This window comes from Rhincodon typus, chromosome 30 (genome assembly GCF_021869965.1).
Source record: "Rhincodon typus isolate 14 chromosome 30, sRhiTyp1.1, whole genome shotgun sequence".
Lineage (NCBI taxonomy): Eukaryota > Metazoa > Chordata > Chondrichthyes > Orectolobiformes > Rhincodontidae > Rhincodon > Rhincodon typus.
This window is the reverse complement of record NC_063361.1, coordinates 19693908-19717557: the sequence shown is the minus strand read 5'-3', so window position 1 is coordinate 19717557 and position 23650 is coordinate 19693908. Positions and strand designations below refer to the sequence as shown.

Sequence of the window (23650 nt, the reverse complement as noted above, 5' to 3'; positions counted from 1 at the left end):
TTCAACTCTGATATCCCTGCTGTTGGAAAGATGTTGTTAAACTTGGAAGAGTTCAGAAAAGATTTACGAAGTTGTTGCTGGGATTGGAAGGTTTGAGCTATAGGGAGAGGCTGAATAAGCTGGGGCTTTATTTCCTGTAGTGTCAGAGGCTGAGGGGTGACCTTACAGAGGTTTATAAAATCATGAGGGGCATGGATAAGGTTAATAGCCAAGGTTATTTTGGCAAAAAAAATGTCCAAAACTTGAGGGCATATGTTTAAGGTGAGAGGAGAAATATTTATAAGGGATCTAAGGGGCAACTTTTTCACACAGAGGGTAGTGCGTGTATGGAATGTGCTGCCAGGGGAAGTGGTGGAGGCTGGTACGATTAGAACATTTAAAAGGCTTCTGGATGGGTATGCAAATAGGAAGGATTTAGAGGGATATGGGCCAAATGCTGGCAAATGGGACTAGATTTACTTAGGATATCTGGTTAGCATAGATAGGTTGGACTGAAGGGTCTATATCTGTGCTGTATAAGTCTATGACTCTATGACTCTATGACTAAATGTATAGAAAGTGCAGGGAGTTGTTTAAAAAATAAGGAAAGTGAAGGTAGCATAAGAAAACAGTGGTGAGTAAAATAAAGGAAAATTCAAAGGTATTACTTAAGTGCATTAGGGACAAAAAATAACCAAGCAAACATTAATCATGAATGAGGTAATTAGTTAATGAAACACTAACAATCAGAAAGTGTGAAAATGACATGGAAGTTGATGACGTGGTAAATGGAGAAAAGCCTTAGACTACAGGACAATAAAGATAGGCAGGTCATATGGGCAGAAAGGTGGCAAATGGAATTAAATACAGAAAAGTGTGAGGTGACATATTTTGGGAGGACTAAAAAGGCATGGCAATCCACAATGAATGGTCGGACTCTCACATGTATAAAGGATCAGAGGGACCTTGGTGTGCATGTCCATAGATCCTTAAAGGTAATAGGATAGATGGATAAGGTGATGAAGGCAATGGGATACTTGCCTTTACTAGGCAAGGCGTTGAACACCAAAGCAGGGAGGTTAAGATGGAGCTCTATTAGACATTAATTAGGTCATAGCAGGAACACTGTATTTAGTTTTGGTTGCCACACTATAGAGAGGATGCGATTGCTCCACAGAGAGTGCAGAGGAGATTCACCAGAATGTTCCCTTAGTTGGAACAGTTATAGAGAGAGTATGAAGAGTCTGGGGTTGTCTTCCCTAGAGAAGAGAAGGCTGAGGAGAATTCTTATTAAGGTGAGCAGCATAGATGGGGTTGATACAAATAAACTTTCTCCCTTCAGAAAAAGCTTTAATACCCAGTGCACATAGTTTTAAGGTAACAGACAAGAGTTTAGAGGGGATTTTAGTCTTTTTCTCACCCACAAATTGGTGGGTATGTGGAACTCACTGATGAAAGGGTGGTGGAGGTGAGAACAAACGCAATACTTAAGGAAGTATTTTGACGAGCACTTGAAATGCCATTGCTAACAAGGCTATAAGCCAAGAGTTGGAAAATGTGTTTAGGTGCTTGATGACTGCTGTGGGCATTACGGGCTGAAGGGCCACTTTCTGTGCTGTAAAACTCTGACTCTATGATATTTGAATGCTCATTCATATTGACTGCTGTCAATCTAGGGAGATATTTTTCATTAGTTTAAGAAAATATGTTGCTGTAGCATCTTCTGATTGCTCACAAAAAGATCAATATGAATACAGACATGCAAATAATTATATTAATTCAAATCACAACATATATTTGCATTGATCATGAAAATACTTTATTTAAAATAATAGATTTTCAACATTTTAATTTAACATTGCACAGACTTAAATTTCACAACATCTATGCCAATTTTTAAAGAGTAGTAAATTGGGAAAGCAAAAATATTAATAATTACTCCAAAATTTACAACACTGAACATAATCCATGATAAATGTGTTATTTGGTCTGCATGAAATAATTGGATAAATTTCATTAAAACTGATTTCCAGATAGATTAGAGATAGTTTGCAGTTGACTTTAATGTTACTGGTGTATTCACTTGGACATCACAAAGTTCAGCATTTGTTACCAATCCCTATTTACACTTGAGAACAGCTAAGACTCATCAACATTCCTGTGAATCTGGACTCAAGAAGGCCAGGCCAGGTAAGGAGACTATATTCCTTTCCGTAAAGGAAATTAGCAAACCTAAAGTACTTGCATAAAATTAATAGCAGCTCCATGGCCACTATTTTGCATGTTTTTACTTCCAGGTTTATTTTTCTGAATTGAATTTAAATGCCACCTGTTACCATGGTGGGACTTGAACCCTGTTTCTCAGGGTATAAGCCTGGGTCTTGGATTTACCAGTCCAGTACTATTGCCACTAACCAAACATCAACCCATCTGGTGCTTCAAGTCAGTATCTAAGAACCTTTTTTGGTCGCTGTCCATAATTTCCCAAGGAGTATCAAATAGAGGAAGCCTTCACAACCACTATTATGATTATAGCTAGATATAGGGTGATCATCCAAATTCCTAATAGATCATATTCTCTTTCCCACTCATTTTTTTTTCAAATCCGTTATATTATTCCTGGGTATTCTTAAAATTCTAAACTTGAATCATATTCCCCAGAGTATTAGCCTGAACCTTAGAATTACTAGTCAATGATCATGCCATCTCACCTGTTGACTCTCCAAACCAGAACCTAAGATATTTCTGTCTCTAGAAGTACTAAATGGAGAAAACCTTCACAATTGCCTTTATAATTTGGCTAAACATGGGATGACCAGACAAATCTGTAACACTTTATTTTCTCTTTCTTCATCAATGATGTAATATTCTAAATTTCTTACATTATTCTTTGGGTTTTTATAATTCTGTATTGATGAGTGTGAAGTGAAAAATTTTTATGGTAGCTCACCTCCTAGATCAGCAATTTTGATGCTCTGTCCTACCAAGTGACTAATTCCTGAAAGTGATTTCACAATGACTTAGGTAAGAAAGGCACTGAACAATTTATTACTTAGCTCTTTAGCCCAGTGTATTTGAGTTCTCAATATCTCAATAGTACCTGCAACATTAATTCCAATTTGGGTGTTAACATTGAGAAATATTCCTTTTGTGGCAAAGGAAATATTACCAAGAGCACGCATAGATCAATCGCATTGACACTCATGGAAAATGCTTCTATGCGTGAATATTAGATAAAACATTATTCAGCTTGGCTGAATTGGTCTCCACAGCAAGGTAACTCAGTACCTTTCACAATTTGGGTTCATCCATGAGTAATTACCAGTTGAGGTATGTATACGATTCACCTTTAATGCTGTGGAATAAAGGGGTGATTTTTTTGGATCTTTATCAACGTGTAGTGGATCTTGAGGACACAGTGAATATTAGTAAAAAATGGAAGGATTCCCTCTTAGCTGCAATATTCATTGTGTTTCATCAAACATAAAATACATTATGTGCCATGGAATGCAAAAACAATTAATTATAAAAATAACTTGCATCTTTAGGTGAGACAGTCCAAAGTGCTTCAAAGAACTACAATCAGGTGTCATCAACAATCTTCATTTTTTAGCAACTTACACAATAAAAGACTCCAAGGCACTTCATATGAACTTCATCAAACAAATGTAACATCAATCTAAATGAGGAGATCTAATGCCAGTTGACCGCTCAGATTTTAAGGAATGATTTAGAGGGGGAATATCAGAGTGTATGGACAGGGACGTTGAAGACATATTTGTCCGCATGATACAAAAGTGGGGGTGCACAAAACTTCAGACTTGGAGGAAATCAGAATTCTTGGAAAGTTGTTGAGCTTGAGGGGGTTTCAGAGATAGGAATGGAAGAGAGCATAGATTGATTTTAAAAGAAGGCTGAGATTTGTAAAATTGATGTAGCAGGTGCCAATGTAGATTTGTGGGCAATGAATGATGAATAAATGAGACATGGGCATGTGTCAGAATCTGGCCAACAGAACTTTGAATGAGTTCATATTTATGGATAGTAGTACCACATGGAAGGCCATTAGAAAAGTATTTGAATGGTTGAATCTGGAGTCGTGCAAATGTGCGGAAAGAGCCATCCCCAGAAGGGTGCAGTGTCTGTGGCAAATCACACTGTGTGGATACCACCTCTTAGGGCAAAAGAAAGCAACCCCCTTCCTCCAATAGGCCATAGCTCTCCAGCTTCTCTGTGGTCACACTGTCAAAGGTCACCCACACCCTGGCTTCAGGGACTATCATTCAAGATCCTGCAGACCAGCTCTCGGCTGCTAACCTCTTTATGTCCTACCCTCAAGAGGATTCTGGGTATGGATGCGGGTTTCAGGAGCTGATGAAAGAGCTGATAGGAAGTAGGTGGTCTTGGTAAATGACAACATATGTGGCCAGAAGCTCACCTCTTTGTTAAATAGGATACCAAGGTTATAATCTCTTTGTTTGAAACTACTGGGGAGGGGACAGAATTTATGGCAATCATTTCTCTTTGCAGTGGGAACAAAGAAAATAGCTTCAGTCTTTACTAAATGGACTGCAGCAGTGTAAGAAAGTGGTTTGGGCAACACCTTTTCAAGGCCATTAGCGATGGTCAACAATTACTGGTCTTTCTAGTGATGCCCACATTCCATGAAAGAATAAGAAGAAATCTTGAATTGCAGAAGAGTTCACTGCATCCAGAAGTGGTTGTTACAGGAGCAGCCTGACAACAATGAGGGAGTGGAAAGGTTGAAAGAGATAGAGCTTGATGTTGGAAGTGTAGATTGGTCAACTGAGATTATGTTCAACCATAGCCATTAAATCTTGGTATAACATTTTAAGTGGTTTTTGAAATAATGTAGTGCAAGTTTGTAATCTGTGTCATGCTTAGAGGGCTTTCTAAATTTTGCATATTTTTGTTCAACTGCTTTCAGTGAATCATTTGTTGGACTCTGGCGTGTCTGATGGCTAACAATGACATCATTACACGATCCCACAAGCAGTCTGCCAAGTCCGTCAATGAAAAACTCTAGGGAAAATTTCAAATTCAGTTTTAGTTGTGGAAACATTGGTCCAGAAAAATCAGACACATGATAGAATAGCACAGAATGAAAAAAGCTATTTAACGTATCAAACCCAAAACACAGCAAAAAAATGTTCACACCATTACAAGACCTTCTCCATCCATTAAATGTTCTCGGGGAAAGTTGTGTTTAATAACTCCAATCCTCAAAAAAAACGACAAACCAAGTTCCTTAACTTTGTCTGGCTATGATCCGCAAGAGCTTCTTGTATTCTGAGATTTTGTTCCCAATTTTAAAATGTGGTGCTGGAGGTGGGGAAGTGGAAAGTGCCAATGATACATGTGAACCTCAAGAGGCAGCAATGTGGAGACCAAACTGACCTTCTCCATTGGAAGTGGAAAATTCCCGCTAGGGTTGTTGATAACACTCAATGTGAAGAGGTGACTGGAGGAGTTCCGGGCTGGGGTTCCACAATGATCGTGGATGAGTCCAGGTGGAACTGAAGTGACCTCCTGCTGGTCAGTATGCTCAGCCTAATTATAACCCAACCCTTGCACTAAACTGTGCTGGCTTTCATTTACTAGCCCATGCTTCTCTAAATGCTAATTATTTTTGCACTAGATTATTGTCTTTATGTTTCCTGAGTGTTGACAATAGGATGATTGCCCTGTGGTTATTGGGTTAATCCTTTTGCCCCTTTTTAAACGGCAATATAACATTTGCAATCCTCTTTGGTGCCACTCTCACCTATAAGAATTTTGGAAGATTTTGGTCAAATCTTCTGTCATTTCCATCTTACTTTGCTCTGTAAACTAGGATGTATCTCATCCAGACTTTAACATTTTTGCTTTCAATATTCCCAGCATTTAAAGTACATCTTTTTTATTTATTTTACAACTTCTCCAATCTAATACAAAGCTGGCTGTCCACTAGAAGACAGAGGGTGGTGGTAGATGGAGCTCGGTGACCAGTGGTGTTCCACAGGGATCTGTTCTGGGACTCTGCTCTTTGTGATCTTTATAAATGACTTGGATGAGGAAGTGGAAGGGTGGGTTAGTGAGTTTGCCGATGACACGAAGGTTGGTGGAGTTTTGGACAGCGTGGAGGGCAGATGTAGGTTGCAACGGGACATTGACAGGATGCAGAGCTGGGCAAAGAAGTGGCAGATGAAATTCAACCCAGAAAAGTGTGAAGCGATTCATTTTGGAAGGTCGAATTTGAATGCAGAATACAGGGGTAATGGCAAGATTCTCGGCAGTGTGGAGGAATAGACGGATCTTGGGGTCCATGTCGATAGATCCCTCAAAGTTGTGACCCAAGTTGATAGGATTGTAAAGAAGGCATATGGTGTGTTGGCTTTCATTGGCAACGACTTTTAAACAACTCTTGGATAGGCACATGGAGGATAGCAAAATGTAGTGTATGCAGGGTAGATTGACCTTAGCAGGATAATAGATCGGCACAACATCGTGGACCGAAGGGCCTGTATCGTGCTGTGCTGTACTGTTCTATGGTCTATGTTCTACGTTCTATGTTCTAATCACATCCTTTTGAATGTGGAGTGCTCAGCTGGGGTGGGGCCAAACCATGTTTTTAATGCAAAAACAGAAATTGCTGGAAAAGCTCAGCAGGGCTGGCAGCATCTGTGAAGTGAAATCAGAGCTAACATTTTGGGTTGAGTGACCCTTCCTCAGAATGGTCTCCTCAGTTCTGAGGAAGGGTCACTCTACCCAAAACGCTGGCTCTGATTTCTCTTCACAGATGCTGCCAGACCTGTTGAGCTGTTCCAGAATTTCTGTTTTCATTTCTGATTTACAGCATCCACAGTTCTTTCGGTGTTTATTTAGTTTCCATGTTTTTAATATGTTTAGCACAACTTCCTTTTTCACTGTACACCTCTGTTTATAAAACCCTCAAATTTGCTCCTTAACTCCTTTTCACTATTTAGTAGCCTGTAATAGATTAGCACAAGATTCTCTGTATTCTTGTTTAATTCTATCTAAATAGGGATTATGGGCACTCAGATACTTAATTCCACTTCACTGCTGTAATATTTTCTGCATCCATTTAATTTGGAAATTTATTATAGAATCTGCTTTCACTGCACATTCAGGCAGGGAATTCCAAATTGTAGCAGTTCACCCTTACAAGAAAATTTGTTCATCTCCTTTGCGGTTCTTGTGGTCTAACAGATTATATCTAAGTATCTAAAATGCTGATATGGAAAATGACATGATATCACATGATCTTAGAGTCATAGAGTCATAGAGCTGTACAGCATGGAAACAAGTCGTTTGGTCCAATGCGTCCATACCGACCAGATAATCCTGAATAAATCTAGTCCCATTTGCCAACATTTGGCCCATATCCCTCTAAATCCTTCCTATACATATACCCATTCAGATGCCTTTTAAATGTTCTAATCGTACCAGCCTCCACCACTTCCTCTAGCAACTCATTCCATACATGCACCACCCTCTGTGTGGAAAAAGTTGCCCCTTAGGTCCCTTATAAATCTTTCCCCTCTCACTAAAAACCTATGCTTTCTGGTTTTGGATTCCCCCACCCTGGGGAAAAGACCTTTCCCATTCATCCTATCCATGCACCTTTTTTGATTTTATAAACGTCTATAAGGTCACCCCTCAGCCTTCGACGCTTCAGGGAAAATAACCCCAGCCTATTCAGTCTCTCTTTATAGCTCAAAGCCTCCAACCCTGGCATCATCCTTGTAAATCTTTTCTGAATCCTTTCAAGTTTCACAACATCCTTCCTATAGTAGGGAGACCAGAATTGTACGTAATACTCCAAAAGTGGCCTAACCAATGTTCTGTACAGCCGCAACATGACCTCCTAACTCCTATACTCAATGCATTGACCAATAAAAGCAAGCATACCAAATGCCTTCTTCACTATCCTGTCTACCTGTGACTCCACTTTCAAGGAATTATGAACCTGCACTCCAAGGTTTCTTGGTTCAGCAACACTCCCCAGGATCTTACCATTAAGTGTATAAGTCCTGCCCTGATTTGTCTTTCCAAAATGCAGCACCTCACATTTGTCTAAATTAAACACCACCTGCCACTTCTCGGTCCACTGGTCCATCTGATCAAGATCTTGTTATATTCTGAGGTAACCTTCTTCGCTGTCCACTACACCTCCAAGTTTGTTGTCATCTGCAAACTTACTAACCATACCTCCTATGTTCACATCCAAGTCGTTTACATAAATGATCTTGTCTGGCAGGTTGAAGTTATAGTGAGATGCTTCATAATAAGGTTACTGTTTTCCTTACTTTGGCAGACTCTAAATATTCTGTATTAACACAGAGAGATCAAGAATACCATATGGTGGCAGCAAGTTGAAAAACAAATATCGCAAATTCTCTGCCATGGCCAGAGAGCTGCAAGCAGGTCATAGTTTCTATCAAGCAGAAAGTGGAACTGAATTGGCACTGAAGATTTACTGGATACTGAACCAAATCAGGCCTCACTGAGAAGCTAAACAATGAGCTGGTTAGTACACTATTGTACCTGATCTGCACCTGCGCAAATGATACGTTAGTTGTGTGAGGAATGACAAAGTGCTACATCTGTGGTTGGGAAACTGCTCGAGACCATTTCATAAGGAAGAAATAGCAGGACATTTGGAAAATCTGAATGCTTACTAACTTGCTGAGTTTTCCAGAAGGAGTTCACAACATGGCACGGATTTGTCCGTACTATCAGCTCACCAAGATACTTTCTGGAGTCATGCCCCGCACTTAACCTTCAGGTTAAACTCACCACCAGTTATTCTCTCTCAATGAGACAGTGGGACTACCTTTATGAAGTTTCTAGTCTGGAATGACAGCTCAGTGTGAAACTGCAATGTAAAACTAACCAACAGACATTAAATCTATGGTAAACCATATAAATCATCAATATTGTAAAGATTCCTAAACCATCTGAATAAGTGATTTATGTGCAGAACAAGGCAACATTAAGTTTCTGTATTCAGATTAGCAATTTTCATTTTGATTTCAGTTTGAATTTTGCTTTTTTGAATCATGATCTATAGGTAAAACAAATCTAATATTTTATGAAAACTGAAACAACTGTGGATGCTGTAAAGCAGTTGATTTCTCTGATTTCTCTCCACAGATGCTGCCAGACCTGCTGAGCTTTTCCAGCAATTTCTGTTTTTAAGTCTAATATTTTGTCAGATCAAAACATCTTTCTGAAAAGATGGGTTTGACTTTCTGCTTGGGATTGGGATCAGTTCTGGCCTGAACCCTGCAATGCAATGGAGTAACACAATGTTTGCAGGTTTTGTTGATTGATAACCAGGGGCATGTTCACAGTCTCATTAAGGACAGTTGGTGATATTGAAGGGTCAATAGGTGGGAGTCTAGCAGTTAAAGAATACAGGTGCCCTTTCAGCTGTTTAAAATGTGTGGAAGTAAAAATTCCCATAGCTGATAGATCACCTTTGTGAAGGAATGCAACTGCAGCTCTGATCATTCTTCATCTTTGGCAATGATAGTGTGTGGAGGAGGCTTGGGTTTAAAGCATTCTGGAAGGTTAGACCTTGGCCTATCACTGGCTTCCTTTTGCTGGCCGTGTTTTGGCCACTGTAGGGTCAATAGGCTAACTGGAAATTTCCAGTCAGTGCAGGAGAGGAGCTTTAATTGGTTCACTGGTGACCCACCTACATTTAGTCACAACCTGGCCTCCTGGAAAATGTCCAAGACTTTGGACCATGTTGAGAATGAGCAGCGTAGCTGGTGGAAGGAGGTTTTGTGCCCACCTTCCTTGGTTTCCAACCCCATTTCGTCACAAAACCCCTGACTCATGTTCATGGTACATTTTGGCTCCCTAAGGTTGTTAGTGAAACATGAAAACAAACAAATCAGAATAAAAATTGATTATCATCAATTAATAGTGGTAATGACAGAGGAGCAGCACAACTTAATGGTTCACTTACCTGAGTGAGCTACCCTGGCCAATCGAGGGTCAAATCCAACACTCAGTATCTTCGATGTCCTTGCCAGAAAGAAATTCACCACACCACTGGTTATCACACAGTTTGGAAACCCGTCCAAGCCATGAAAGCCACCAGTCTTGGAAAACAAGCATTCTCCATCATCAAGGTTTCCATTTTCATACCACAGCCTAAAGTGGAATTGATTCCTGTCTACTGAGCCTCCAACCTACAAAGATTATAATTCATGTGATTGAAAAATGGTATGATGTATCTTTCTTTCTCAATGATATGCTTGTTCTACTCTCACAAGTGTCAATGTCAGTATTTGCTAAGCCTTTTCCCACTGGGAGCACATTTCAGGATTTATAATTGTCACAACCTCTCGCTGAGAAGTGGAGAACCATGAAGTGAGGTGTGGTGGTGGGTTTTCAGCCATTCTTGCCTCAAAGCACCTCAGAAATACCGCTCACAACTCCACTTGTCCTCTCATCTCCACCTTGAGAAGCCTTGGTCTCAGTTTTCCTCTCTTGAATACATTTAAAGAAGCAGATACTTGTGAAGTATATTCCCTTCATTGTCCACTTTTTCCATCACTCCGTTGCTTCCTTTTTCTCTTCCTTCTTCTTTTCCTTCCTTTGTTCCTCCTTTCCTTCCTTCCTTCATCACTCCCTTCCTTCCTATCTTCCTCCACCCTCCCTTCCTTAATTTTTTCCTCCTTCCGTTCCTTCCTGAATCCATTTCTCCTTTTCAACCTTGCTCCTTTACTTCCACCTTGCCTCTCTCATTTCCTCCATTCCTTCTTCCTACATTCCTCCCATCCTTCATCCCTTCCTCAAACATTATGAGTTAAAAGCCTGCAAAGATGGGTTTCTTTAACATCCTGCATTTTTTCTGTAAGTGACAGATTACCAGCAGTTGTGTAGGAACATGGTCAGTGCAAAGTTGTAACTGGGAGTTAAGACCTGATGGTCCCTGGGGACTGGGAGTTCAGAGTATCTGATTTTGAGGTAGAGTGATAGTCGTCAGGATGCTGGCTGAAAAGTAACATCCATTTTCCTCCTAGACCAAGAGCATTGCAATAAAGGAATTTTCCTTATGTATTCAACATTTCCTGCCTTCTTTTAAAGAAAGTCAAAAAAAAGAGGAACCTTGAAATGAAGGTATGCAGACTCATTAAACTATTGGAATGACCAATCTCATCCTGAACAGAATTGGTCACAGTTTTTTATCCTATTTTGCCAAAACTGGGAATGGCTGGATCTGAGATAAGTTGAGTTCCTATTTTAGTCTTTCATCTTTTAATCTCTTTGCTGAACAAAGCCCATCATTTTTTTTTAGACAGAAGAAACATTGATAAAATTAATTTCCAGCTTTAATCAATGATTGACTTTGAGCTTGAGGGTAATAGGTGGAAATTCATATTTGTGTCTAACCATGAACAAAACATCAATCTCTATATTTTCTACACAAATTAGAATTCATTTTTGGGATGCATCAATGTGAAATGTCATCAGATTTAAATATTTGAGAAAATTCTTTCATTTTTCATTCAATTCCATTCTTACCACATCCAAGTTTGTATTTTCCAATACTTCCACCAACTTTTCCAATTTTGTATGTTCTGTGAATAAAAAATCTTCATCTACCCAAAGAAGGTATTTAGTTGTGACCTGAGAAGCTGCCAAGTTTCTTCCAGCAAACCATCCCTGTGAAGAAGACCATGGCAAGAGTTTCAAAATCAATAAATGAGGAGAACTTGGTTCTTTGAAATTATGTTACGAGAAGTATTTAGCTTAAAGTGAAGGGTAAGTAATAGTCGTGGGATTACTGTACTCTTCGACTTTCGTTCAATTGCTCATTAGCATGTCCAATTAACCCTTAACAATGAACCCTTTATGATCTGGTTTGAATATATCATGTTTAAGCCTAACCCTACATGCACCTACTGATACCTCCAGTTATAAAACTATCGCAGGCATACAGTGTCACACGGTCACTGACATTCTGCCCTCTTCTTTGTGGGAAATGGTCGCACACAATCGAATGGAACAGAAGAGAACTAGTAGAGTGGTCGAGGACACCTGCATCTCCTGAACTGTGTCGATGATGTGGCTCTAACGATTCTGAGGTAGGTAGTTGCAGAGCCCATGTCATTTGGAATTGATGAGAACATTGAGGATGACAGGGTATATCTGCTTTATGCAGCTTCCCAGCACCCAGTTCATCTTCATCCTGTGATCCGGTGTGATGAGCAAGTTGCTGATGGTGTTTTTTCCTTATTATTCATTCACAGTATGAGACTATCATTGGCCATTATGTCATGTAAGCCTTGCCACAAATGAAGGGTGTTCATGTGATTAGTCTGGGTTCAAGGTCAGTTTGGTATTGCCTCTTGGTCTCCCTGATGGCCTTGTGAAAGTCATATCTGCATTTCCTTTAAAGGTCAGAATCACCCTACTTGAATGCTTCAGACCTGGACTTCAGTAGGGGGTGGATCTCCTGGTTCATCCCCGGCTTCTGGTTGGGGAATGTTCATACTAACTTCTTCGGCACACAGTCACCTACACATTTACAAATGAAATCTGTAACAATAATGACATATTCATTCAGGTTGGCCACTGAGTTCTTGAGTATGGCCAATCCACCGACTCTAAGCAGTCCTGCAGGAGCCCTTCTACTTCCTCAGACCAGAGCTGCACTACTTTCTGTATCAGGTCCTTATGCTTCAATCTGCTTGTAAGCCAAGAGTTGAAGCACAGCTTTATGTTCTGATTTTGCAAAATGCAGATGGGGGAACGGGATGGTAGGCATCTTTGATGGTTGTGTAGCAATGGTTAAAGATTTCAGACTTTTGCTGGGACAGGAGGTATGTTGGTGAAATTTTAGTAGCACGTTATGGAGATTGGCCTGTTGAAGTCACTGGCTATGATGAACATTGGAGTATTCCATCTCAGACTGTTTGTAACATTGTATACTTCGTCAAATGCGCTCTTCACTTCTGCATGGGGTGGGATATAGACCATTGTCAGGATAGCGGAGGTGAACTTGCATGCAGGTAGTATGGAGGGCCTAGTGGTATTATCGCTGGACTAATCCAGAGACCCAGGTAATGTTCTCGGGGCCTGGGTTCAAATCCTGCCATGGCAGGTGGTGGAACTTGAATTCAATGAAAAATCTGGAATTAAGAGTCTAATGATAACCATGAACCATTGTCAATTGTCATAAAAACCCCACCTGATTCACTAATGTCCCTTAGAGAAGGAAACTGCCATCCTTACCTGGTCTGCCCTACACGTGACTCCAGATCCACAACAATGTGGCTGACTCTTAACTGCCCTCTGGGCAATGAGGGGTGGGCAACAAATGCAACAAGAACATAAAGCTGTGCTTCAACTCTTGGTTTACAAGCAGAAATTGAAGCATAAGGACCTGCTACAGAAAGTAGTGCAGCTCTGGTCTGAGGAAGCAGAAGGGCTCCTGCAGGACTGCTTAGAGTCGGTGGACTGGTCCATACTCAAGAACTCAGTGGCCAACCTGAATGAATATGTCATTATTGTTACAGACTTCATTTGTAAGTGTGTAGGTGACTGCGTGCCGAAGAAGTCAGTATGAACATTCCCCAACCAGAAGCCGGGGATGAACCAGGAGATCCACCCCCTACTGAAGTCCAGGTCTGAAGCATTCAAGTAGGGTGATTCTGACCTTTAAAGGAAATGCAGATATGACTTTCACAAGGCCATCAGGGAGACCAAGAGGCAATACCAAACTGACCTTGAACCCAGACTAACCACATGAACACCCTTCATTTATGGCAACGCTTACACGACATAATGGGCTATAAAGCGAAGTCAAAGACAATTGCGGGCAACAGTCCATCCCTTCCTGATGAGCTCAATGCACTCTACACTCGCTTTGAACAGAAGGGCAGTGAAACGATGTCAGCCGTCCCATCCGTCTCAGATGCACCTGAACGCATGGTTACCATCCCAAATGCTAGTTTGGCCTTCTTGAGAGTGAACCCACAGAAAGTGATTGGCCCAGATGGAGTCCCCAGCTGTGCACTCAGATCCTGTGCGGACCAACTGGCAGGAGTATTCTCAGACATCTTCAATCTCTCTTTACTACAATCCAAAGTCCCTACCTGCTTCAAGAAGACCACCATCATACCAATGCCAAAGAAAATCCATGCAGCATGCCTCAATGACTACCACCCGATGGCACTGACATCCATAAAAATTATGAAGTGCTTCAAGATGTTAGTCATGCTCACATCAACTCCATTCTTCCAGATTGCCTTGATGCCTTGCAAATTGCCTACAGGTGTAACAGATCCATGACAGATGTCATCTCCTTGGCCCTACACTCATCCCTTGATCATCTGGAGAACAAGGATACCTAGATCAGGCTCCTACTTATTGAGGACAGCTCTGCTTTCAACACTGTAATTCCAAACAAACTCATCTCTAAACCCCGGGACCTAGGTCTTTGCTCCCTGCTCTGTAGCTAGATTCTCGACTTCCTCATCAACAGGCCTCAGTCAGTGAGGATAGATGACAACACCTCCTCCATGATAATCCTCAACGCCAGTGCCCCAAAAGGCTGTGTAGTCAGCCCCCAACTACAATCCTTACACACACATTACTGTGTGGCCATATTCCACACCAACTCCATTTACAAGTTTGCTAATGACACCACTGTTGTAAGTTGGATCCCAAAGCAATGATGAGATGGAGTACAGGAAGGAGATAGGGCGTAGAGACAACAATCTCTCCATCAATATCAGCAAAACAAAGCAGCTAATCATTGGCTTCAGGAAGCAGAGTAAAGGGCACACCCCCGTCTGCATCAGAGGTGCTGAGGTGGAGAATACTATTTCCTCATTGCAGCATGAAAACCTGGTTTTAGATTGTGCTGGATACATTTGAATAAGGTGGCATTCCTCAAAACTCTTTAGGAAACTTGACAATGATCTGTTTTGGGAGCCTCAATGCTATACTTTTTGAGGGCATAACATAAGCCTTCATTGTTATGGATGTAAGAGTTCAGGATTTGCTTTAATAAAATTGTGTTATCTTTCTAATGTTCACCCCATTTATCTCCTCATGTTTCTCACATGCAGATTGTGGTGACTGGAGTCATTATGGCATTGATCTGACTACAATGACACTGTATAAGGAGAAAACAGCAACAGCAAACATTAGCTGCAGTTGCACAGTATCCAGAGATCGAGCAGGTGAAGATCCATCAAGGAGCCAGAGGAGAATATTGAATCCCCACATCTATAAGCCTCACCATTATTATCTTCAGTTGTCTGAAAGAGCATGCAGGCACTGAGTAAGTAGGTTCTATGCTATCATCACGAAACTGTGTCAACTGCTGGAGCAGGAATTAGGCTCAGAAGGAGTAGGTTACAATCCCAGCTCTGTGGCCATCAAGGTTACCCTGAATCTTTGTGCCAGCAATTCATTTCAATGACCAACTGGGGGCCTGTGTAGCATTTGCCAATCATGCACCCAGAAATGCATCTGGGGTGTAACAGATGCCATTTTCCTCCATGAGAAAGAGAGTCAAGCAGCTTGACAATGGGATTCTCCACAGTCACAGTCTTCCCCTGGTTCAGGATGAACAATCACTAGCCTGCAGAGTTCACCTACCAAAACAGCTTTCACTCAAATTATGATTACATCAGTTAACATTGGAGCTGCAATGACTCTTCCATGCTACAGAACTCAGAACATCCTTCCAAGACCCACAGGCCACAACAGGATGGCTGCTGGGATACAGGAGGTAACCCCTCCAACCATAGTTCATAACATCTTTACGAAATCCTTGGACAGACTCAGAAGGAAGATGCTCATACTTTGAACAGGGCTATGTTGGAACAGACTATAGCCCTCCTTAAGATGAAACTGATAAAGATCAAGAAGTAATAAGGGAAACTATCAGACAAAAATAAAACACATATGCAGTTCCAGTTGCAAATGCCTGTAAAACTTGAAATTTGTATTTCCAAATCCAAACAGCTCCACACCACACCCCTCTCCTGATCTCATAAGCGAAACTGTACAAGTGGCAACAGCAACAGTAAGAGGAGCCAACAGGGAGTGATAAACTTATTCAACTGGAAGAGGATTTAGACAAAAGCATTACTTACACTGATTTAATGTCTATACAAATGCAAGTTGTTTTTTCAGGATTGGATTGCCTGAAAAGCAGCTCATATATGGACCATCAGAACTTAGGATTCAAAGTAATGTAATGGGAAGGTTCTTATTAATTTTTAACTAACTGAACATCTCAAAATGAACAGGCAGCCCAGGATCAGATCATACCTCTTCCCGTTCACTAGGCATTATCTGTTGACTGGTTCAGTTCGTGAACTGACCAATTGCTCCTCATTTGGAATTTAGAAGGGGAGGTGGAGTGTCTCTCTGCAGTCTGCAGTTTAATTTCCCTCACCAGTCACTGTAAGCTGTTGCTTTTAACAACAAAGTCAGAGACTTTATACTGTGAGAGCCAGTTACGCTGTGCCTCCTGCAAGGAAGTGAAAGTACTTGGAGAAAAGAGATTGAAAAACAATGAATCCTGACAAACAAGACGATCATGTCGGCAAACCCTATGAACAGGGGCCATTGACTTGCCTTCCTAGTTATTCCTTCTACCCATATTGCAATATCTTTTGTCTGTCTGTTTGTGTGTGCAGGGGGAGCCTTATATGAGGGTCAGAGTTGTAATTAGTCAAGTTATATGTCAGCAGCTCATAGTTATTTACCTGTAGCTAGAATCTATTGATTTGTAAGAAATAGTCATTCTTGTTAAGTACAGAATCCTGGTCCGTTCTTCCTGCCAACCTGGATTTAAAATGAGGTAAATTGGGAACTTCACATACAGCTATAAAATCTTTAACTTTTGTGATGACTCTGGGAATATCAGGGCTTGATTTCCAGTGTGCTATACCTCGTTAAGGTGTGACAGGCTAGAAATCAGTTAAGGTATCATATATAATATCAAATCATTGAAATGTGCTTTCAAATCGAATACCCGTTTCAAATCTGTATAGAATATAAATTGAATACAGAAATCATTACTATACTTTCGCAAATGGCATGAAGTATTGTTCGATGTGTGATCCGTCAATTTTTTCAGGAATTTCACTGTCATCTGCAATGATTATCGTCATGTTTGGGTAAAATCTTCGAATGCTGTCTATCAAGATTCGAAGCTTATGATATCTTAAAAATGTCTTTGTTGTAATGGTTACCAAGGAATTGATGTCATTGTCTGGAATGAGGAAAGACAATACGAGTTAATCAAACAAACAAATTTTATTTAAATACATTAATCAAATCTCTAAATTTTATGACCCCAATTAAAACCACATTTACCTGGACCGGGATCAAACAACCGTGGCATTGGGGGCTGCCTGATAATAATCGGAAATTCAGCAACATGCTGTTCAAACTGAAAAGACACTTTTGTAAAAATAAAACAAAACACAAAATTAAGTTCAAAACAATGCATTTTTCAAGTAGTAGACTTTAAAATTTAACTGACTGATTGCAACAAAAACAACAGAAAACATTTAAGCCATACAACAATTTATTATTATTTTTTATCCCTTCATGTGTGTGAGTATCACTGACTAGGCTAGCATGTATTGTATCAATCACTAATTGCCCAAGATGGGGCAGTGAGCTGCCTTTTTGAACTGCTGCAACTCTTGGGGTGTAGAGACACCAAAGGTGCCGTTTGGAAGACAGTTCCAGGATTTTGATCCAGTGACAGTGATATAGTTCCAAGTCAGGACCATGAGTGGTTTGGAGGGGAACTTGCAAGTGGCGGTGTTCCCATAGCCTTGTCCTTCTCAGTGGTGGAGGTTTCAGGTATCAAAGGTGCTGTTGAAAGAGCCTGATGAGTTACTGCAATGCATCTTGTAGATGGTACACACTGCTGCCACTGTCTGTCAGAGATGGAAGGAGTGAATGTTGAAGATTGTTGATGAGGTTCTAATAAAGCAGCTGCTTTGATCTGATTAGTACAGTAAAGTCAGCAGGCAAAGTGTGCTGGTGTAATCCAAGCTGAGTGTTAGTCAGTAGGTTATTCCTTTGCAAGTGCCACTTGATACCACTGTCAACAATCTCTTTCATCACTTTGCTGATGATGGATAGATGATTGATGCAGTGATAATTGGCCAAGTTGGGTTTCAGTTGCTTTTATGCACAGGACATACCTGGGCAAATTTCCACATTGTCAATGTTGTAGATACGCTTGAAAATTTAGCTAGTTCTGGAATACAAATCTTCATTGTAAGTGTTAGAATGTTGTCAGGGCCAGTGATGTTTGGTCAATTCCTGATATAATGTTAAATGAATTGAATTGTTTGAAAACTTGCACCTGTGATGTTGGGAGAAGAAGGACATTTCTGGATCTTCCAAATGAGACATGTTATCATTACTAATATCCTACTCATCCTGAAATTTGGGCAATTTCATTACAGGATAGATAGTTTTTGTCATGACCATTGAACCTCTTATTTGAAAAAAAAAGAGGTAGATATAAAACAGGGAATTATAGTCTGGTAAGCCTAACTTCAGAAGTGGGGAAAATTCTCGAATCCATTATCAAGGACTTTATAGCGGAGCATTTAGAAAGCAGTGGCAGGATGAGACAGAGTCAGCATGGATTTATGAAGAGGAAATCATGCTTGACAAATCTGTTGGAATTCTATGAAGATGTAACTAGTAGAGCTGACAAGGGGGAGCCAGTTGATGTGGTATATTTGGACTTCCAGAAGCATTTGACAAATAGATTATTGTGCAAGATTAAAGCGCATGGGATTGGGGGAAGTATATTGAGATGGGCAGAAAACTGGTTGACAGAGAGGAAACAAACAGTTGAAATTAATGGGTCCGTTTCAAGTTGGCAGGCAGTAAGCAGTGAGGTGCCACAGGGATCAGTGCTGGGATCCCAGATTTTCACAATATATATTAATGATTTAGATGAGGGAACAAAATGTAACATCTAAAGTTTGCAGATAATACCAAGTTGCGTGGGAGGGTGAACTGTCACAAGGATGCAGAGATCCTTCAGCATGATCTCGACAGGTTGGGTGAGTGGGCAAATCGATGGCAGATGCAGTATTATTTGAATAAATGTGAGGTTATTCACTTTGGAAGCAAAAACAAGGCGGCAGATTACTACCTGAATAGCTGTAAATTGGGAGAGGGGAGTGTGCAGTGGGACCTGGGTGCCCTTGTGCACCAGTCACTGAAGGTAAGCACGCAGGTGCAGCAGGCGGTAAAGAAGGCAAATGATATGTTGGCCTTCATTGCAAGAGGTTTCAAGTACAGGAGCAAGGATGTGTTGTTGAAGTAACACCGGGTATTAGTGAGGCCACACCTAGAATATTGTGTGCAGTTTTGGTCTCCTTTTCCGAGGAAGGATGCCCTTGCTCTTGAGGGAGTGAAAGTTTACCAGGCTGATTCCGGGGATGGCAAGACTGATATTTGAGGAACAATTGACTAGATCAGGATTGTTTTCACTGGTGTTCAGACAAATGAGTGGTGATCTCACAGAGACTTATAAAATTCTAATAGGACTTGACAGTGTAGATGCAGGGAGGATGTTCCCGGTGGTGTGTGTGTCCAGAACCAGGGGTCACAGTCTGAGGATTCGGGGTAAACCATTTGGGACAGAGATGAGGAGACATTTCTTCACCCAAAGAGTGGTGAGCCTATGGCATTCATTAACACAGGAAGTAGTTGATGCCAAAACATTGAATGTATTCAAGAGGCGACTACATATAGCACTTGGGGTGAATGGGATCAAGGGTTAAGGGGAGAAAGCAGGATTAGGCTATTGAGTTGGACGATCAGCCATGATTGTGAAGAATGGCAGAGCAGGCTTGAAGGGCCTAATGGCCTCCTCCTGCTCCTACCTTCTATGTTTCTACGTTTTATGAGATATTTTGTCTCAGTTGATCCTACCTTTGAGCTCTTCCAACAAAAATAATGAATGGAATGACTTTAGCACTAGTTTTACAATAGAAGTTGAGAACGCAGCCATGAGGAAGTATCAAGTCCCTCCCCACAGCAACATTAATAAGAGTGGCATGGTTAGCAAACAGGAAACATGCTACATCCTATCAGTCATTGGCACAGTGTGTTCGAATACCAATGAATGTCCAGTCATGGCATAGTGACTTAAACCATTTAACTGACTTGTAGTCTTCCAGTATACTTTTCTCTCCCTGAATCATGTATTCCTGCTTTCTGTGGATATATAGTTGGCTGTGCAAGTTGAAGATTGATATGCATCCGTATTTACTGATACACTGATCTTAACGTTTGCGGAATGCAGTTTGCATCTGCTGATTTTTTTTTTGTGCAAGTTGCTGTAAGATTCTATATGAGTGGACTGGTCCAGGAACAGAAACTGTTTCAAAATGCTTTGCCTGTATATAGTAAGTGTCCCTATGATGAATACTTCTCAGTGTGGGTTTTATGTTTTGTTTTGGTATATAATTATATATTTGTGGCCTGAACAGTTCAAGGTGCCCCATAAATGAGATTAAAATTGGAGTAGTGTAGGAAGTGAAAATTGGAGGGGTGGCTGGAATTTGGACTATTGTAGGGCTGGAGGAGGTTATAAAGTTAGGCTTGAAACTATAGAGGGATTTGCAAATGAGGAGCAACATTGTAAAATTAAAGGCATAGATGGATTGAGAACCAATGCAGGTCAATGATCAAAGAGGTGATGGGTAAACTGGGTATGGTACGACTTATGATTCTGGGAGCAGAATTTTGGATCAACTCAATTTTATAAGGATGGAAGATGGAAGTCTGACCAGATGTGCTTTGGAATATCTAAATCTGGAGGTCACAAAGACAATAGATGAGATATCAGGAGTCAATGAGCTAAGGCAGTGACAGGAATGGGTTAAAGTAGATGTCTTGGTGTTTGGGGAGGTCTGGGTGCTAACTAGAAGATGAAGTTTCTAATTTACAAAGGGCAATCATTTTGTTAGCTATAATGTCTCCTAGCATAGTGAATAGCTGGAAAAGTAAGTGTTTTTAATGTGTATGCCATATAGGAAGGTTTGGAATAATTTATCAGTTAAGGGGTTGATTTCACCTTCAAAGTGAATGGAAAGGTATTTTGAGGCTATATTAATAAATAAAACATTAAGGGGTATACTTACCTATATCAGCTGTATTTATGTGGTATTTTGTGCTTGTGTAAGTAATATATTTAAGCACAGCATTTATGAGTTCCAAGTTTGGGCTTTTTAATATTAACTGTTTTTCACCTAATCCTTTCAGCACAGCCTTAGGGACCTCAGCAATTGTGTTAAATACTCCTTGTGTAGCTGTTAGTTTCACCTAAATAACAAGAAAATAGATAATTAAACTCACATAGGTGCCTTTTAATGGATAAAATATGATGCAGAGTTTTGCAGAATGCTACAGATGTTTGTGTAATTGAGCATCTGGAAAAGATAGTGAATGTTAAGATCTTTTGAGTGCATGATCACACTATTTATTATTTGAATATAGTGTAAATGAATGTCAGTCGTGGCTAAGTTGGTAGTACTCTTGCTTCTGAGTTTCCAGTTTCAGATTTATACTCCACTTCCGGTCTTGGGTGCAAAAAAGAATCCTGACACACCGATAAAATAATGGGGAATTGCTGCATTGTTGGAATGTTGTCTTTGAGATAAGACAGTCAGGATGCCATCTTCTTGCTTGAGGAGATATAAAACACTGTGTTGAAGAAGAACAGGTGTGCCATCGGTGGTATTCTGACCAGTATTTATCCCTAAAGCTACATCACAAAAACTGATGATTTGATCATTATCACATTGTTGTTTTTGTACAGAAATTGGCTGGAATGGTTCCTACACTGCAACATTGAATGTATTTGCATCCATCTGTGGCTGTAAAATACCTAAGTTGTCTGGTGGTCTTGAAAAATGCTATGCCAATTTACGTCTTTTAGCTTTAAATCTTTGAATGAATTTGCAGAGGCGCTGTTGCGCTGCAATGTGTTGTCTGGTATCTATAACACCATAAGATGCAATTTCATAAGAAGTAGGAAACATTTGGTCCACCAGAGCTCCTCTGACACTCAATGAGATAATCACCGATCTGATCATCCTCAACTCAAATTTCCTGCCTTTTCTCATTTTTCTTATTGATAAAAATACATGTATATTAGCCTTGAATATACAGCATCCACAGCCCTGTCAGTGAGAAACTCTACAGATTCCCTACCCTTGCCATGCAGATTGTGCTTGATTACATTATATGTTTCTAAATGTTCCATTACAACATATATAATAGACTTTAACATTTTCCCAGCAACAGATGACAAGCTAACTGGCCTATACTTACCATTTTTGTGTCTCTTTCCCTTTTTGAATAAATGGGAAGTTTTCCAATCCTCAAGGACTATTTTAGAATCTAAGTATCCTTGGAAGATTACTACCAATGCATCCAATATCTCTGTAACTACAGCCTTTAATATCTTAGAATGCAATACATCCGATCTAGGGTGTTATCAGCCTTTGGCTCCATTGGTATTTTTTCTCTAGTAATACATAATGTAGTTCTTTCTCTCCCTTTTGCCCCTTAATTCCTTAGTATTTCTTAAATGTTATTGTGTTTTCTACCATGAAGATCGATGCAAAACATTTATTCAACACCTCTGACACTTCCCGTTTCCCCATGATTATTTTCCCAGCCTTGTTGATGAAGAGGCCTTTGCTCTCATTCGCTGTCTTTTCTTATATGTTGTGAAAAACTCTTGCTGTCTATCTTGATATTATTTGCGAGTTGACTCTCAAAGCTTATTTTCTACCTGCAGTTGTTGACTTGCTCACCGAGCTGCTATGTTTGTTTGCAGACGTTTCGTCACCATACTAGGTAACATCATCAGTACTCCTCCAAGTGAGTGCCATCCACAAGCAACCTCAATTCCTACACAAATGCATCAGAAAACAGGTACTGCCACACAATGTAAAATACAAGCCACCACTAAACAGCTGAACAGAAAGGCCTCAGAAAGCTATGGGTAATGATTAATGATGCCCACAACCGTCGAGTCACCCTACCATACATTAAGGACATATCTGAGATGACCAACAGATTCTCCGCTGCCTAGGAATCATGGTAGCCCACAAACCGACAACAACACTACAACAGCTACTGACGAGAAACGTCTGCAAACAATCTTACCAGCTTGGCCAGCAAGTCAACAACCGCATCAACAACCCGAGCTACAAGCCTTCTCTAAAACCTTATTTTCTACCTCTTTACTATTGTTTCAGTCATCTTTAATTAGTTTTTAAACTTTCCCAATCCCCTGGTTTACCACATCTTTGCTACATGGTATGTTTTCTTTCCTTCAATTTGATGCTACCATGATTGGTTTATCCCTTTCTGACAATCCTCCTTTCTCAGTAGGATGTATCTTTGTATTAAATGATAAAGCAGTCCATCTGTATCATGGTTGAATTTAAAGATTGAACTATGAGAAAGGAATATGAAAAGACTGCAACTAAATAGCAGTGTTAATGGAAGGATTTGCCTGTCTATGACAGAAGGTAATCCAGACAGAATAAAACTAGCTTTTTTCTCCTAGCTCCCTCACATCCACCAGATTTCCTGCTTG

The 23650-nt window shown here is 40.3% G+C and overlaps 1 protein-coding gene across 1 annotated transcript; it reads right to left on the bottom strand.

Annotated features, from left to right (window-relative positions):
- Positions 1-1775: 1775 nt before the first annotated feature.
- LOC109936785 (beta-1,4 N-acetylgalactosaminyltransferase 2-like) lies at positions 1776-22706 on the bottom strand. The gene is made up of 7 exons (XM_048614409.1): positions 22650-22706; positions 21180-21360; positions 17365-17451; positions 17073-17260; positions 11545-11685; positions 9980-10205; positions 1776-5022 (listed from the first exon to the last, which is right to left on the bottom strand). The coding sequence occupies exons 1-7, from the start codon at positions 22704-22706 to the stop codon at positions 4811-4813; spliced, it is 1092 nt and encodes a 363-aa protein (XP_048470366.1). The 3' UTR covers positions 1776-4810.
- Positions 22707-23650: the final 944 nt, after the last annotated feature.

Coding starts and splice junctions, on each gene's coding strand:
- LOC109936785 (XM_048614409.1), bottom strand. CDS start 22,706: ATGGGGAAACGGGAAGTGTCAGAGGTGTTGAATAAATGTTTTGCATCG. Junction 11,686..17,072: donor ACTTCATGCCATTTGCGAAA/GTATAGTAATGA, acceptor TCTTCTTCACAG/GGATGGTTTGCTGGAAGAAA. Junction 5,023..9,979: donor GGCCAGGGTAGCTCACTCAG/GTAAGTGAACCA, acceptor AATTTTCCCTAG/AGTTTTTCATTGACGGACTT.